This window comes from Falco biarmicus, chromosome 1, assembly GCF_023638135.1.
Source record: "Falco biarmicus isolate bFalBia1 chromosome 1, bFalBia1.pri, whole genome shotgun sequence".
In the NCBI taxonomy this organism is placed as follows: Eukaryota; Metazoa; Chordata; class Aves; order Falconiformes; family Falconidae; genus Falco; species Falco biarmicus.
The window spans coordinates 12226410-12241314 of NC_079288.1; the positions used below are offsets into that span (position 1 = coordinate 12226410).

Genomic DNA, 14905 nt, shown 5'->3' on the forward strand with positions numbered 1-14905 from the left:
AGGTTTTAATTCAGAAAATAGAGACGACAATAATCAACTGGAAAACTTCTTTATTTAAGCAACAAGGTAAAAGTAATAGCTATTCTACCAAGCAAGGCTTTAAAACTTTTTGTAGAAAAAGTTAAACAGCCAGTGAGAAGAGAAGTAGAATTAAGGAAAGAAAGTTATATCAAGTGATAGTCTTCTCTAAACTTGCTTCCAATTTGTACAAGTAACTGCAAAACCAGCAACTAAAAACCCCTTAGTAATCAGCCAATACCCAGTGAAAAACAGTTTTAGTTCATTAAAGTCATTCCCAAACACTCAAAATGCATGTTAGGAATCATGCACCCCTCTCACCTACCTGGTACGCTTGCACTGAAATATCATTACCAGCCTACATCAAAAAGAGTAGAATTTTAGTATTACCATCTTGCAGGTACAAGAAATAGCCTGTAAAAGCTATCCTCAAAGAAATTCTGACAGCGGTGTAGAGCCACTGTTTTGTGAGTTGCATTTTAACTTCCTTTGGTTTCCTGTCTCTTATCCAAAGAACTACAAAGTGCACAATAGTGGGGACTGAACAAAAAGTGTTAGTTTATGGCACCTGTAGTCTAAATCTACAGAAAATTTATGTGAAGCCTGTACCACGACCAGACGGCATTATCCTGTGGGCAATGACAACAGTCAGAAAGTACATCTGTTTGTATTAGTGAGAGAGTACATCTTCACAGGCTGTGTACACATGAAGTGTCCTACCTGAAAAGATCTTTAAGAATGCACACTATTGGACAAAAGCATAATCAAAAAAAAGAAGAGAGTGCTAGTTCTGGTGAAAACAAAATTGCTGTAGGTAAGAGCCCAATGAACAGCAAGCACAGAACAGCACACAAGAATGCCATGAGGCACCAAAATGCACATGCCAGAAAAATTATAAGCATTTTCACACAGCTTTCTGACAGAACAGGAAGCAGTCTCAGTCCAACAGAATCACATTAGCATAATGAATAGCAAGTCCAAATCATTTTTCAGTTTCTATTACATAATTTTCTTGTTGACTTTCAAAATACCCTGTTAACATTGTTCTCATGCACATAACTGGCCATGGAGAGCTTAAAGAGTCTAAGCAATCTATCATAAAGGTCAGGGGGGGCAGCAAAAGGCAATAAGCAGCTTTCTAGCCATCTCCTCAGTGTTTGATTTGTATTACCTCACCTAGTCTCAAGTACACAATGCTTTCTTGGCACTGACAGATCTTTTGTGCAACTGAATAAACTCCTTCCTTAGCGATTTCCCTCACAAAGTTATTCCCAACTATCCTAAAAACGGATGACACTGTTACACTTGATATTCAGCAGGACTCACTGATTCTAGGTCTTTAACCGTGCAACAAGGTCAAGGGTCTAGTAGCTTTTTTAAAAAAAATTACTACTCCTGTAGTTGCACTACCCAGTGTGGGGGTTTGCAAGCAACATAGGAAGTATTCTGCTTAAGCAGCAAGTCACTTTATAAGGTTTCTCATAATGTTTAAAGACGACCCTCTGTACCCTGTACCAAAATGGTTCCAATGGTTCATGTAATGAAAGAGCTGATAAAGCTTCAGGCGTTTCTCAAACCCTGCAGCTTTTGGAATTTTACTATGATAAGCAGAGTAAAAAGAACTGCTGAAGCCACCAAACATCCCAGCTATTGCAAGCTCATACTCTGAATGGCCGTAGAAAGAAGCCGGGTCAAAGATGACTGGCCCAGAATCATCCTCAGCTACATTTCCTCCCCAGAGATCCCCATGCAGGAGAGCAGGAACAATTTCTACGTCACAGAACAAACTGGGTATCTTCAGCTGCAGGGGGAAAAAAGCAAGATGTGTAAGTACTACATTTTAAGTTGAATGATTGTAGACTTTTATCTGCACACATACAGAATATGAATTGAAACTTAAAAGTCAGTTAAAAACCAACCCATGACTTGCAACAGTACAGGAGGACCTAGTCAACAGAGGTGCTGACAAAACCAAGAAGATTTCTATTTTTCATAAAAGCCAGCAGCTGAAGAATAGTTATCCAATGTTTTCAACAATAAAAAAAAATTTAAAACCGCACTTGGTGCTGCAATATCGACCTGCTTTAATAACAACAGCCACCACCCATGTCATCACAGAAGGCTCAGGGATCTCCCACCAGCCTTGAAGAGATTTCTACAAATAGCTAACACTGCAGTCACTTAATTAGATGCAAACCTTAAATGAATAATGATGTACTTACATCCATTTCTGCTTATATACATCTCTCACCATGAACATGTTACATGGAATGAGAAATGTGAACTCGATCTAGCATTTCCTAAACAGTAAGGGGAAGTACTATTTGGCACACATTCACTTTGGAATATCAGCAGAGGGTAACGTGGCAAAAGCCATTATCACTTACAATAATGTGCATTTTTAATCCCTAAAAGCTGGGGTCTCTTTACCAACAAACAGGAATTTCATTTTATAAAAAGGAAATCTAAACAACTGATACCTAGCTATCACTATAACGAGAACTGAGAGAATTCCTCCTACCTGAAGTTGTGCCCAAAGTTCTCTTGCTTCCCTGTCTCCTGAATTCTTTTCGATCATGTCCATCTGAGGCTGGATTCTCTGTTTGGCGAAGAAAGTCACCCAGTCATTCTGCCAGTCATTCACCTGAAGGGACAGGACTGCAGATGTTAGTTCTACACCACACAAAAGACAGATTTTCTTCTTTTTCAAATAAAGCTCTGGAGGATTATACAGCCTTTGTACTGGTACCATCCAGAACGGTAAATGCTACCATTTAACAGAATGTTATCTTAAAATATTAAATCAGGGGAGTAAATAATTTTGTCTTAGTGATAAAACCCAAGAAACTATGAATCAGAGATATGAATGTCCAATGCAGCTACCTGTAAGTGCTGTCCAAAGCACTACTTTCCTCAGCAGCTGAACAATGTTTTTACTTTTTATGACTCCACAGCAATACATCCATTTCCATTATGATAATTTTGGCCCTTTGTGTCACTGAAGGGAAAATAAGGTAAACTTAAAATTCTATCAGTTCGATGAAGTACAACCTACCTGTGGAAGATAGCCACAGCAGGTAACTGTATGAAAGCCAAACTGATCCACAAACTGGACTTCCATTTGCCCTTGACCTTTACCTTTCAAACCAAAGACAAAAATCCAATACTAATGACAAGATTCTAGGTATCTACAATGCAAATGGGCCTTAAAAACTATGCAAGGGTACAGTGCTGCTTCTACCGAGAATAAAAAAAATTGCACCTTAATACTTTTTTTGTTATAACAGTTGTTGCTGTTGGTTTTTAAGTTTAAAGCTTGATGTAAAGCAGCTGTATTATAATCTTCATAATCGTATTGTGAGGCAGTCTATCTCCTCTGATACCATCATCCTTGCAAAAACTGTGGTGTGGGATTGCAAGGGTCCCAAACTGAAATGTTTTTCTTGCAGAGATCCAAATAAAGCAAACAAAAGCAAAAAAAAAAACCAGACCCCTGCCTGGGTGTTTCATTCAAATCTGTTTTCATAACATCTTTAGTGTAAGACAACAAACTTATCCTGAAGTAACAAAAGCTATTTCAACTCCTTTTTAGATCATTAACTAGGTTAAATTTGCTAACAGCTGTGTACCGTACCAACTGTGCTCTCCTCTTTCTTCAGCTTCTCTCCAAGTTGCTGGTTATGAAGGTGGAGATCAGCCAGTTGTGTTCCAAGCTTTGCTGAATGTCTAAGAAACAAAAGTACTCTTAGCAACACTGACACATGAATGAATCCAGTTCTTAATATTCCAGGAGTTATTTGAAAAGATTTATCAAGTAAAACAAGTTCTGCATCTCTAACAAAGTACATGTGCAAAATACTCTGGTTATAAACACCTCCTCTTCCTACAAAGATTACACATTAACATATAACAAAATGTACTTACAAAGTTGCTTCCGACAACACTATTAATAGTGAAAGTGAGCAGCAATTTTAAGTTTAATAACAATGAGAAACTATCAGTTCTAATTTCTGTGTGGCATCACTTCTATATGAGCTTTCAGTAAGATAATCTGTATGAAAAGCATGTGCAAGATGCTATGGGGCGTTTTTTTTGGCAAACTGTCTTTGGGAATTAAAGCTACACAAGGTTCATCCTCTTTTTCATACCTCTGTCTCTCAGTCTTCAGCTTCTCCTCTCTAAAAGGCCTAGAAGATGGAAGTCAAGCATGTCTTTTTTATGTATTTTTAACAAAAGCTTATCCCCTACATAGTTCAGAAAGTCTTACAGTAATCACAAACAACTCTAACCACCAGTTGCCTCACACGTTAACAAAAGTATGTTCCTTTCCCCATCTTTGACCTCACATCTTTCCCTGTTCTGAAGGTACTGTCATTTAAGGAAAAGTTATTTCTTCATTTTGTTCCTGTTAACACAGATTGTAGCTATTCCCTGAATTCTGTACGCCAGAGGTTGCATTTGCACACTTTTCATCTCAATCAGCCCAAACACAACAGGATTTCTGCTCTTTCTCTTGGAGCTCACTGAGGGCTCTTAATGAATTAGAAACTCTCTGGATAAGCAGGATGAGGGCTAAGACTTTATGCTGGCTGCAGAATTTCTGAGAGTGGGATAAGAAATTGGTCATGCCCACTCTCCTAACGGAATCAGACAAAAGTATGCACCATATTTTAATTTACTCAAACATGTGTGCCACAAAGAAGGACCAAAAATCTGAAACTGTCTTGGGGAAGTGCCTCTGCATACTCATCACAACCCATTTTAAACATTGGTTCTTATACCAAAGGCAAGTACATGAAACAGGCGATCAGGTAGGTCATTTTCGTTACTGTAAAAATCACGAATTACCAAAAAAAAAACCACACACACACACAAAACAAGCAAACAAACAAAAACCTAAACAAAGAAATCGAAACAAACCCAAAACTAAACAAAAACCACACTCACTTTGTGGTGTATGACCAATTTGCTAGGTGAAATATTATGAAGTATTTCATACAGTTCTCTGCTGTGTAATTTCCCAAATGTATCTTGAATTGCTTTTTTAAAAAAAAAATATACAGGTTTCCCCTCTGAAAACAAGTAACTTGACTGTCGTAACAGTCAAAATTTCTGGTTAAAGGATGCAAAGATAATACCATATTTTACCTGTTTAAGCCTCTCATTTCCAAATGTTCCATCACAAACAGAGTACTGCCCCCAGGCACGTCTATAACTTTGATGGGTTTAGGCACTTTTATTGTTTGCGTTTTCAAGATGGCTTCCAAACTTGCCATTTCTCCCTCAAACATTCTTCTGGCCTGCCAAATGTTAAAGGAAAGCATTAGTCTCTATGAATATCAGTCACAGGTAAACAAAGCTCTTTTACAAAACCAATCAAGTCTGTAATTGTTAAATAAAAAGCTTGAAGCAAGTGGTTACTGCATGCACAAGATACAGATAAATCCACACCACCAGACTTGACAGTAATTTTACAATTACAGAAATTTCACTTCACAAACTGACTTCATGGAAGTGACTTAGGTTCTAGCATTCTCTGTAGTCATAAAAATAACTTAGAAAGCGTGTTTATAACTGAAGGAGTACAAACTGCAAACATATAAAATGTAAGCAGTATGTTATTAATGGATTATCACAGAATCACTTCAGTTGTAAGAGGCCTTTGAGATCATCAAGTCCAACTGTTAACCCTGCGCTGCCAAGGCCATCACTAAACCATGTCCCTAAGCACTGCATCTATGTGTTTTTTAAACACCTCCAGGGATGGTGACTCCACCATCTCCCTGGGAAGCCTGTTCCAGTGCCTGACCACCCTTTCAGTGAAGAAATTATGCTGCAAATATCTAGAAAGCTATGGGCAATATACATCATCAGTTGAGAGAATAGAAGAACGGTGATGACATTCACAGTCTTCATGACTTTCCTGACACAGACTGCTGAGGAATATAGCTGATCTTCAAAACAGTCCAATCTGCAGTCACAGAATTATTTTTCCTGGCTTATTTCTTTTGCTTCTTGAGGACAGAGGGGGAAAAACCCCATCAAAATATCAATGACAGCAACCAAATGCCCCTTACTGCACTTGCACACAGAAATCCTCAGAACCCAAGCCACTACCTACTGAATTTGCTTTGAAGACATTCTGAATTTAAGACCTATTTCTGCAACTGCTATCCACACAAAGTAAAACCTATTCTCTTGAGTTGCTCCACTGACATCACTAAACACACAAAGAAATGCTACTCCAGAAGATTTAGGCAGAGATTGCAGGAAAAGAGTATGTGGGAAATCTACAGTATTTGCTAAAAGCCAAAGCAAAGAAATAATGAATAAAACAGAATACAAGCCCTTTAGTATTGATATATGAAACACAGCCAAAGGACAATTTGCAACAGACTAATAATTCCAAAGCCTAGAGGAGATTAAGAATGAAGAACTGCTGAATTACAGAAACATGAGTTAGCTTTGTTCAGAGGAAATCAGTAAATGCTGTATCTCTATCTAAACCATCATACTAGGTTAGAGTCAGCTGTTAACTTTAATAGAGTAAAACCCACAGTGTTTTCCAAAGAACTTTGTTTTTCTAAAGAAACTGCTGATATGTACCCACCGCTGCACACACAGCACAGCATTATAATACAGTTTGGCAAAGTTTGCTTTAATCAACACTGAGAACATACACACAGGCAAAAGCATAGAAAATGAAATGATTACTGAATAGAAAAATCTATGCAGATGTTTTTTTTCAAGCCCTACCTTGTAGCTAACTGGACTGTATACCTAAATACACAATTAACAAAGGCCTAAGCAGAAGGGCTATATTCCTATCAATTCAAACTATTTCCAGCCTAATGTAACGCAGGATAACCCTCTCATATTTTCCCATGTTACCACGTCAGTGCATCCATCCAGCTCCCTGATACGTACATAAAGAGTAAAGAAATTTAGAATGGTTAGAGCTGCATATGTGCTTTCAAAAACATTCGTTTCCTGTTAAAGGCAAATACAAGTTTTGACTTTTGTTCTTCCAGTGAAGCTACTGTACAGGCACAGGCGTAGAGTACCTTTGAAGTAATTCTTATCTGATCTTTCCTTTTGTCAATAAGGATGCCATACAGGTACCCTGCATTATACTTGTCACTACCAGATGCAGGCAACTACCTTCTGCAGTAGCTGGTACCAGGTATTGAAAGAACAAAGCTGAAAATCTTGGAACAACGATTGTGGAAAAATATAATTTATTGAGAAAAGCTCCTTCTTATGTGCAGGGAATTACTAGTTTTGTTACAACAACGAAAGATGCACACCCTCAGCGGATAATTTTATACCTCCCAGGTTGCTCCAGATGCTTTCACAGCATACGCAGCCACGTCACACCACCCTTACCCCAGCCACAGGTGACAACAGCATGCCACAGCACTGGACACACAGCACCGATACCGCCTCCAGCATGCCACCAGAAACGCTGCTGCCCGTCCCAGTGCCCAGCCCCAGCCCTGGGCACCCACCCCCACCCCACCCCGGGCACCCGGCCCGCAGCGCAGGCCCCGGCCGCAGCAGCCGCCAGCCAGGCGCCCACAGGGCAGGAGCTGCCGACCGAAGCCGCCTCCCTGACACCGGCGGCCCACATTTTACCGAGCCCAGCCGGCAAACCGTCCTCCATCAAGAGGCTGAGGCCGGCTGAGGCCGGCCGAGGCCAGCCTACCGCGCGTCTCTCAGCGCGACCGCCCTCACCGCTGCCGGCCGCCCCGGGCCCGCCACACGCACCCCCTCAGCCCCTGCCCCCCCACACCTCCGCCTTGGAGTTGCTCTTCACGTACACCCGGCCGCGGTCCGTGTCGTAGCTCTGGCCCTGGCTGATGCAGCCGCCCCCCGAGTGCCCCGTCGGCCGGAGCACGGCGGTGCCCAGAGCTCCCCTCAGCGCGTCCTCCATGCTGCCCGCCGCCGCCGGTGCCGCACTGCGCCTGCGCCGCCAGGGCCGCGGCCGGGAGGCTCTGCCGAAATGGCGCCGCCAGAGGCGGGGAGGCCACCGGGCGGCTGGGGCGCAGCTCCCGGTACAGCGGGCGGCAGGGCTGGCCGTGGATGACGGCTTGGTCCTGGCCGCTGGGGAGGGACCGGGAAGGCGCTGCTCTATCCTGGCTGAGGGAGAGAAGCGTAAAATGGCTTCTCACAGAGAGGAGCGGGGCGCTGGGCTGCTGGGCCTGGCCTCGCCTCAGCGCCTCGGCGGAGCGGCGCGGCTGCGGCCCGGCGGGGGGAGGGGGCCCCGCGCCGCCCCCGGGAGGGACCCCCGGCTCGGGAACGGTGCGACGTAGTCCCCGCGCTCCGGGGACGTGTTTTTACTGCAGAGAGCCCGAAAATCCGCTTTGTTTGAAGTCATTTCCCTTGGGCGTGTGTTGAATTCTTTCCTACTGTACATCCAGAGGATGCACGTCAAGGAAAAGATGTTCCAGTAGGGCAATATATGTAACAAAGGCAGTGGACAGTTTTAAAATATTTGGATTTAATGTGCTTTCTGGCCATTACAAAGGTCCATGCTCAAATTCATTCCGTTCTTCAACAATAACAAGAGCAGCTTGCTATAATTGGATGCTGGCCAGCGTAGGTCTGAAGCAAATACGTTCTTTCCCATTAGAACTGGTTATTTCTTCAGCAAGTAACTTCTTATTTTAAATACAATTTCCTAAGTGTAGAAGCTGGTAAAAGTTCCTGCTGGTCTTTTATTCTTTTGTTTTTTAGTGCAAGATTGTGTACTTTCATTCTCTACTATTCCCTTACGCTGTGTGGTCCCGCTGGTTGTAATCTCTGCTCCAGCTCCTGTTATCCCCCGCTGCTGCCTGTTCACTGTCATCTGCCTCGCCTGGGGTGTTTACAAGCATTACTGTGCTGCCTGAGTGACACCTACGGATATATATCTGCTTTTATATAGTAGTTCACACAAACAGCAGGTAGGATTAATCTAGAGTTATCGATACGTACCTTCAAACTGGAGTTTGCTTTGGAAATTTTCAGTTTGAGGTTTGGTGCAGGAGGATTATAGTTCAGGGTCCTCCAATAATTCCTGTGCAACAGCAAAATAGCAAGTGGTGAAAGGACTGAAGTTTTTTTATTTTCAGAAGTCTGTGTACCTTTTCAAGAGTTTCCATACCGTTTTACATTTGTATTTATTTATTAGTAATCTGGATTTTATTCATGTAGAAACATTTTTTTTTTAATTTGGCAGGATTTCTGGCTACAGCAATCCAGGCAGACTCACCATGAGTACTTTTGCTAGGCTGTTGTATCTGACCTTTCTACAGAGCCTGGAAAAATCATTAGCGTGCTGCGTTTGCACCAATTCCGCAACTTGTGCAATATATTAGACTTCTGTGCTGCACAATCCTTGTGTGTGTGTGTGTGATGTATTTACTTCCTTGGAAAGCACTCGATGGGAATGTACTGTCAGGAGCCAATGAGCTACACATTTTGTGGGCAGGAAATTTCCCATCTCAGATTTGTATGATTTAGTGCCTGTACCAAGAGTATTTGCATAGCAGATTTGTAACAGAATCGGTACTTTTTAGAAGCATACATTCAGTGTCAGTCTGAAAAATCCTGCACTGACAGATGATAGCTGCAGCTTGGGCTTTTAGTCACTCAAAAGATGTCATGAGCATGCTAAATCTTACTTGCAGAAGGTTGATTGGATGGTATGTATTAGCTTGCCTTTTTGTGTAGCCGAGCGGGGATTTCACTTAATAGTGTTGGCTGTAGAGGGAGTTATAACTTGTGGATGTGACAGTGATAGGCTAAACCCCAAAAATCTGTGGCTTATTGAGAACCAGGGATAGATTAGTATCACTGGATTCAGATGTCTGCAATGGTTGATAAAGAATGATTGGGATTATGCTGAGGGAGAGTTTAATCCTCCATTTGCAGTCTAGGAATGAGCAGCAGGTGCTATGGAAAATAATGCTGTGAGTTTTTCTTTGAACCCGGTTTCTTATTCAGAAAGAAAAGGAGTAATGTCCATTCTGAGATCAAGGAGATTTGCTTTCTCATTTTGTAGTTTTTAGAGAACTGTGAGATTAGGAAGGATTCAAAACCCACATTTTTATTAATGACACTTCTGCAACTCTTGGAAGATTCCTATTGTGTCCAATTTACTTATTTATGTATTCTTTTCACAAATGTTAAATAGATTTAATGGAGTTAAAATAGAATTAAATGTGTGGCTCAGTCTTCAAATACTAAGTTGTAGTAGAATATTCCATACTGTCAGTAAAGAAGTTTTTCATGCTGCACTGAAGAACAGCATAGTGAATGTTGTAGGGTAGAGAGCAATTGCCCTTTAATTCCTAGAATTTGACTGGATTGTACTTGTTTCTGATTGCGTCTGATCAGTTAGGATATCACAGAAGTTTGGCCAAAATTGTCATGTCAAGCTCATTAATAGCAGGATGGAGATAACCTGGAGGAGGAACTGTCAGCTTGCTTCCCAAATTAGAGTTTAAGTGTTCTGGAAGAAACTCAGCAAGCCCCACAAGACATTGCATTGCTACAGACATTGCAGAGCATCTGTTTGCAGGGGACACAGGCCTCCAACACCTGCAGACACTGGAGGTCAGTGGCAGCCAGGATTTGGGAGCTGCTGCTTCACAGATACACTTTTCAGTCTAAATTCCAGCTCCAAGCCTCCCTAAGCCTGCTGCATGCCATCTTTGGCCTCTGTGCCATAGATTACTGTTCCCCATTTGAAATAAACTATTGAATCAGACCCCAAATGTACTTAAGAGGACTACAAAAAAAACCCATAGCCATATACCAGAGCTGTTTGTGCAGTGCAGGGCTTGCCTGTGTGTGTACCACACACTTTTGTGTGTACCACAAAAGGCCATGTGGCAGTGTGGGTTGATTTTGCAATAATCCTTTCTTTCCTGCCTCCACTCTTTTCCCCCAGTGTATTATTTATTCCTATCTGAGTATTTTAAAAAGTTTGTAGCATGATACTGGAACCACCCCCTTTCCTCTGCCCTGTTGGGGCTCACCAGCAATATTTATCTTGTTCTGATGCATGCTGGCTTGCCTGCAAGGTCCACAGTGGTTAACTTTCTGTTTAAAATAGTGTTTCTTTCTGTGGAGGAGAAGACAACTGGCATGCCGGGCTGCAAATTATTTGGTGAGTCATCAGTTAATATACACATCCTGAATAAAAAAGCACTGCAGCTGCTAATTTCTGTTTACTGCTTGACAGTATGTACAAGAAGGGAAAAGGTAATTGGTATGTGTAACCTTTTATTGGGTCGTTTAAATATATATACATACATGGAAAATATTCATTAGGGCTTTTTGGGCTCCAAGCCTCTATTTGTGTGAACATATGAGAAATGTGCTGTGAGCTTTTTGTCTTTTTTTCCTCTCCCACATTTATGGATAGACTGAGAGGGTGGATCAGGAAGGATGTAGGCTTTTCCATTACAGAAGGAGATGATTTATAAGACAGTCATCGAGATTTGTTGTTAGTGGTTGTTTTTCTCTCTTTTTGCCTCAAACGTAGTTTGCCTAAGGAAGAGAATTACATTTGTTGTTTTTTTAATTACTTGGGCCAGCTCTATCAGCAGATGAATGGAAATGGAATGAGAAGTTCCATTATCAAAATAACAGAGACATATAATATATATAACATAGCCTATAACAAAATAGAACTGAGATCTTAAGAGCAGAATTTGGCCACTGTTCAGATTATGCAGAGATACTGGAATTGGAGTCATTGATGTGTCTGTTCATTTGCAGAGTTAATGTCTTCATAGATTAGTTTTAAACAGTTTCTGTAGTGATTTCAGGGGCATGATTTGAGGCAAAATCTGAATGAAAGTGTGATCAAAGCTAGAGGACTTGTTCTTGCTTCTAGCAGAAACAGGAATTGGAGAAGTTTTTTGCAGAGTTTCCTGGTTTGGCTTTATCTTCCACTCTTTTTGATAAGGACTATGCCAAGTTGCCAGTGGGTTTTGTTGTTCACAGACTTCTGCCCATCAACAAGAAGTTCAGGGGTAGTGTTAGGGCTTTTGGATCATTGTAGTAATAACGAGTAAGAAGTTGTGCCCTTTGTGAGGGTTAGAAAGTGTGTGTTTTTACATAAATACAGCTATTTGCAAGGGTTTTCTTAATCCTGATCCAGAGATAATTATGATTATTTGCAGTTCTGTCTTTTGTTTAGCCTAGTTCTGTATGGCATGCTAAAAGAGCAATATTTGTGTCCTTATTTCTCCTTTCAGCTGCTCCTAACCAGGTTATCTTAATGCTTGAAAGCGGGTTAGCAAATATATTTTCTTTTATATTATTCAGACAGGTGATGGGTTAAAGATTTGTGGGTGTATTCTAGCTCACTAGTTCCTGTATAACGTGTAACCATGAGCTGACCTCAAAATAATCCTGGGCTTGGCACAGATTTATGTTCCAAACATGATTACACGTAAATGTCAGAGAAGTGGAAATACTCAGGAAAGTGGAAACATTCCAGATTCTGCTATTTATGGCATCAAAACAGACATTTGAAAAGTATTAGTTCTTAATTTTCAACAACTGAAAAATTCTTCATATTTTGTAATTTAACAATAAAGGCAAATAACATTTAATTGTAAGTGCACTCTTACGACAACACTTGGGTTTTTTTCTCCGCTCTTCCTTACTGAACTCTGGGAAAAATCAAACAGTGCACAATTTCAGTAAAGCAAGATACAGAATAGTTCATACATCAGCATTTTTCTTATGGCATCTCAAAGCACTGCACTGAAATCTGTGGTTAAAATCCTGTGAAATTCATTTGTAATAGATGCAGCAAATAGCTTTGATAAGTTTGGAAACCTGAGGCAGAAAGAATTGAGTGAGCTGGCCAAGTCTGTAAGGGAAGCCTGTGTTCACACTGGGATTAGACCAGCAGTTTCCTGATGCCCAGGGCTGTACTCCAGCTGTCTAGAGGCTGCTTCCACAGGAAAAGGACAAATGACTACTTCGACTGCATTTAGCCTATGTCAAATTAAAAACTGAAATAGAAGCTCTGATAGATGATGCATCTGAAAGAAGAGCACGTCTCTGTCGTTCTATATGTAGACCTTCAACAGTAGAACACTGGAGCCTGTGAAACTGTAGTTCATTGCTGCAGATTTATTATCCTACCTCCAACAAGACTTTGATTCCATGAAGTGATGTCTGGATTATAAAGAGGTGCAATTGCTGGATGCATGAGTATGCTAAAAGGAAAACTGCCGTTCTGACACTGGGAGTGTGGTGCTTTGGTGTTCTTCTGCTGGCACCAGATTAAAAGTACCAAGGAGTGATACAATGATTTTGTTAATTTGTATTAAATTAATACAAATTTAATAATAATAATTAAAAAAAAATAATTAACAAAGAATTTGTTAACTTTCTTTGCAATCTTTCTTTGCAATCCTAAAATAGAAATAAGCATATTAAGACTTTTTTTTTAAGACCAGTAAACTGACACTTTATCATACCTGTACAGACAGACTTTTATTAGTCAAGGAATTCTTTGGTTTTCTTTTGAGTAGAAATACAAGGCATAGACATACCTTTCCATGTAGGGGTTATGTTTGGCTGCAGATAGTGCAGTGTCCTGTGTGTAAGGTGTATATTTTTCCTCTGAATTGGGTGTGCTTTGACCAAAATGTGTGTACAGGGTGGCGTCCAGTAAAACAAGGACATAAAGACCTTTCATGAAGCTCTAATTGTTATGTGGGGTGATACTTTGTACACATAGCACTATTTATCGATTTTGTTTCTGTCTGTAGTAGTTTGACGCTACTACATTTTCTCTTCCTATTTGGGAATTACTCACTTTAACAAGTATTTCTTACATAAGTTGGGGTTTTTATAATTGTATTTGCTGGCAGATAAGGTACAAGCAAAGGAGAAGGTGGTCATCAAGGGCCTAGCGTAGAGCTTAGGCAGTAAACATATGCATTAGGGTAAGATTTAAGAAACAAGATTTCCCTGTAAATCTTTCTCCAGTCACTTGCCCTTTTTCTCAGCAGCCTGGCACCTGGGGTTGGAGGTGATGCACCTGGTTTTAGAAACCTGCTGAATTCATTTTAATGGCACATGAAGAGCGAGCATTTATTCCAAGATGACCCCTTTCCCTCCGCTCCCCAAGTACCGCATTTTAGCGTAGGTTTTGCAGCATGGATAGGCACAGGTGGGCGTTTGGGTTTATGTGTTTATCGGGCTGGATTACAGGGCCAGGAGGGAATCTCGGCCTTGCTGAGTCTCTTCCGAGCCTCATCCCCGTTCCGTACCGCTACGCAGCAACGTCTGCAGGTGGGTGGCGAGAGGGCAACGTCAGCCAGTGCTGGTGCAGGCACGGTTAAAACAGAGCCCATCTCTTCTGGCTAGGAACACCCTAAAAATCAGAGTAAGGCGTGCGGAGGGACCTGCAAGGCCCGTAGCGACAGCGGCGGCTGCCCCCCTGCAGGAGGAGGGGGCCGCCCTGTTCCGGGCTGGCGCCAAGTCCAGCAATGTGCCTTGTCCAGAAATGGCTGTTACTTCCCATAGGCTTCTCCCCGCCGTTTCGCCACCACCCTACCCGCGTCCTAGGGCCGTTTGTCTCCCTGCGTGCGCTGGAGCTACTGCTGACCCGGGAGCAGAGCGCGCAGCGGCCGCGGTACGGGGTCCCGGCCAGACGCTGTCGGAGAGGCCGGGGCTCGAACTCGCGTCCCCGCGACGCTCTAGGCAAAGCAGCGGGGCGGGGTGACTGAGTGCGATTGATGGGGGAAAGAGCCAATAGCCGCCTTAGAGCCGCCCTAGCAACTGAGCCGCTGTGTCTCGCGGGGAGCACGAGGAAGGGGCGGTACAAGTTTGCCTTCCCTCAATGGCAGCCGAGGAAGGCGGGGCTAGT

At 42.0% G+C, this 14905-nt stretch overlaps 1 protein-coding gene across 1 annotated transcript; it reads right to left on the reverse strand.

The window, feature by feature from the left end:
* Nucleotides 1–33: 33 nt before the first annotated feature.
* FN3KRP (fructosamine 3 kinase related protein) lies at nt 34–7982 on the reverse strand. Its single transcript, XM_056343109.1, has 6 exons — nt 7811–7982; nt 5167–5318; nt 3653–3744; nt 3074–3156; nt 2540–2662; nt 34–1819 (listed from the first exon to the last, which is right to left on the reverse strand). The coding sequence occupies exons 1-6, from the start codon at nt 7949–7951 to the stop codon at nt 1481–1483; spliced, it is 930 nt and encodes a 309-aa protein (XP_056199084.1). The 5' UTR covers nt 7952–7982; the 3' UTR covers nt 34–1480.
* Nucleotides 7983–14905: the final 6923 nt, after the last annotated feature.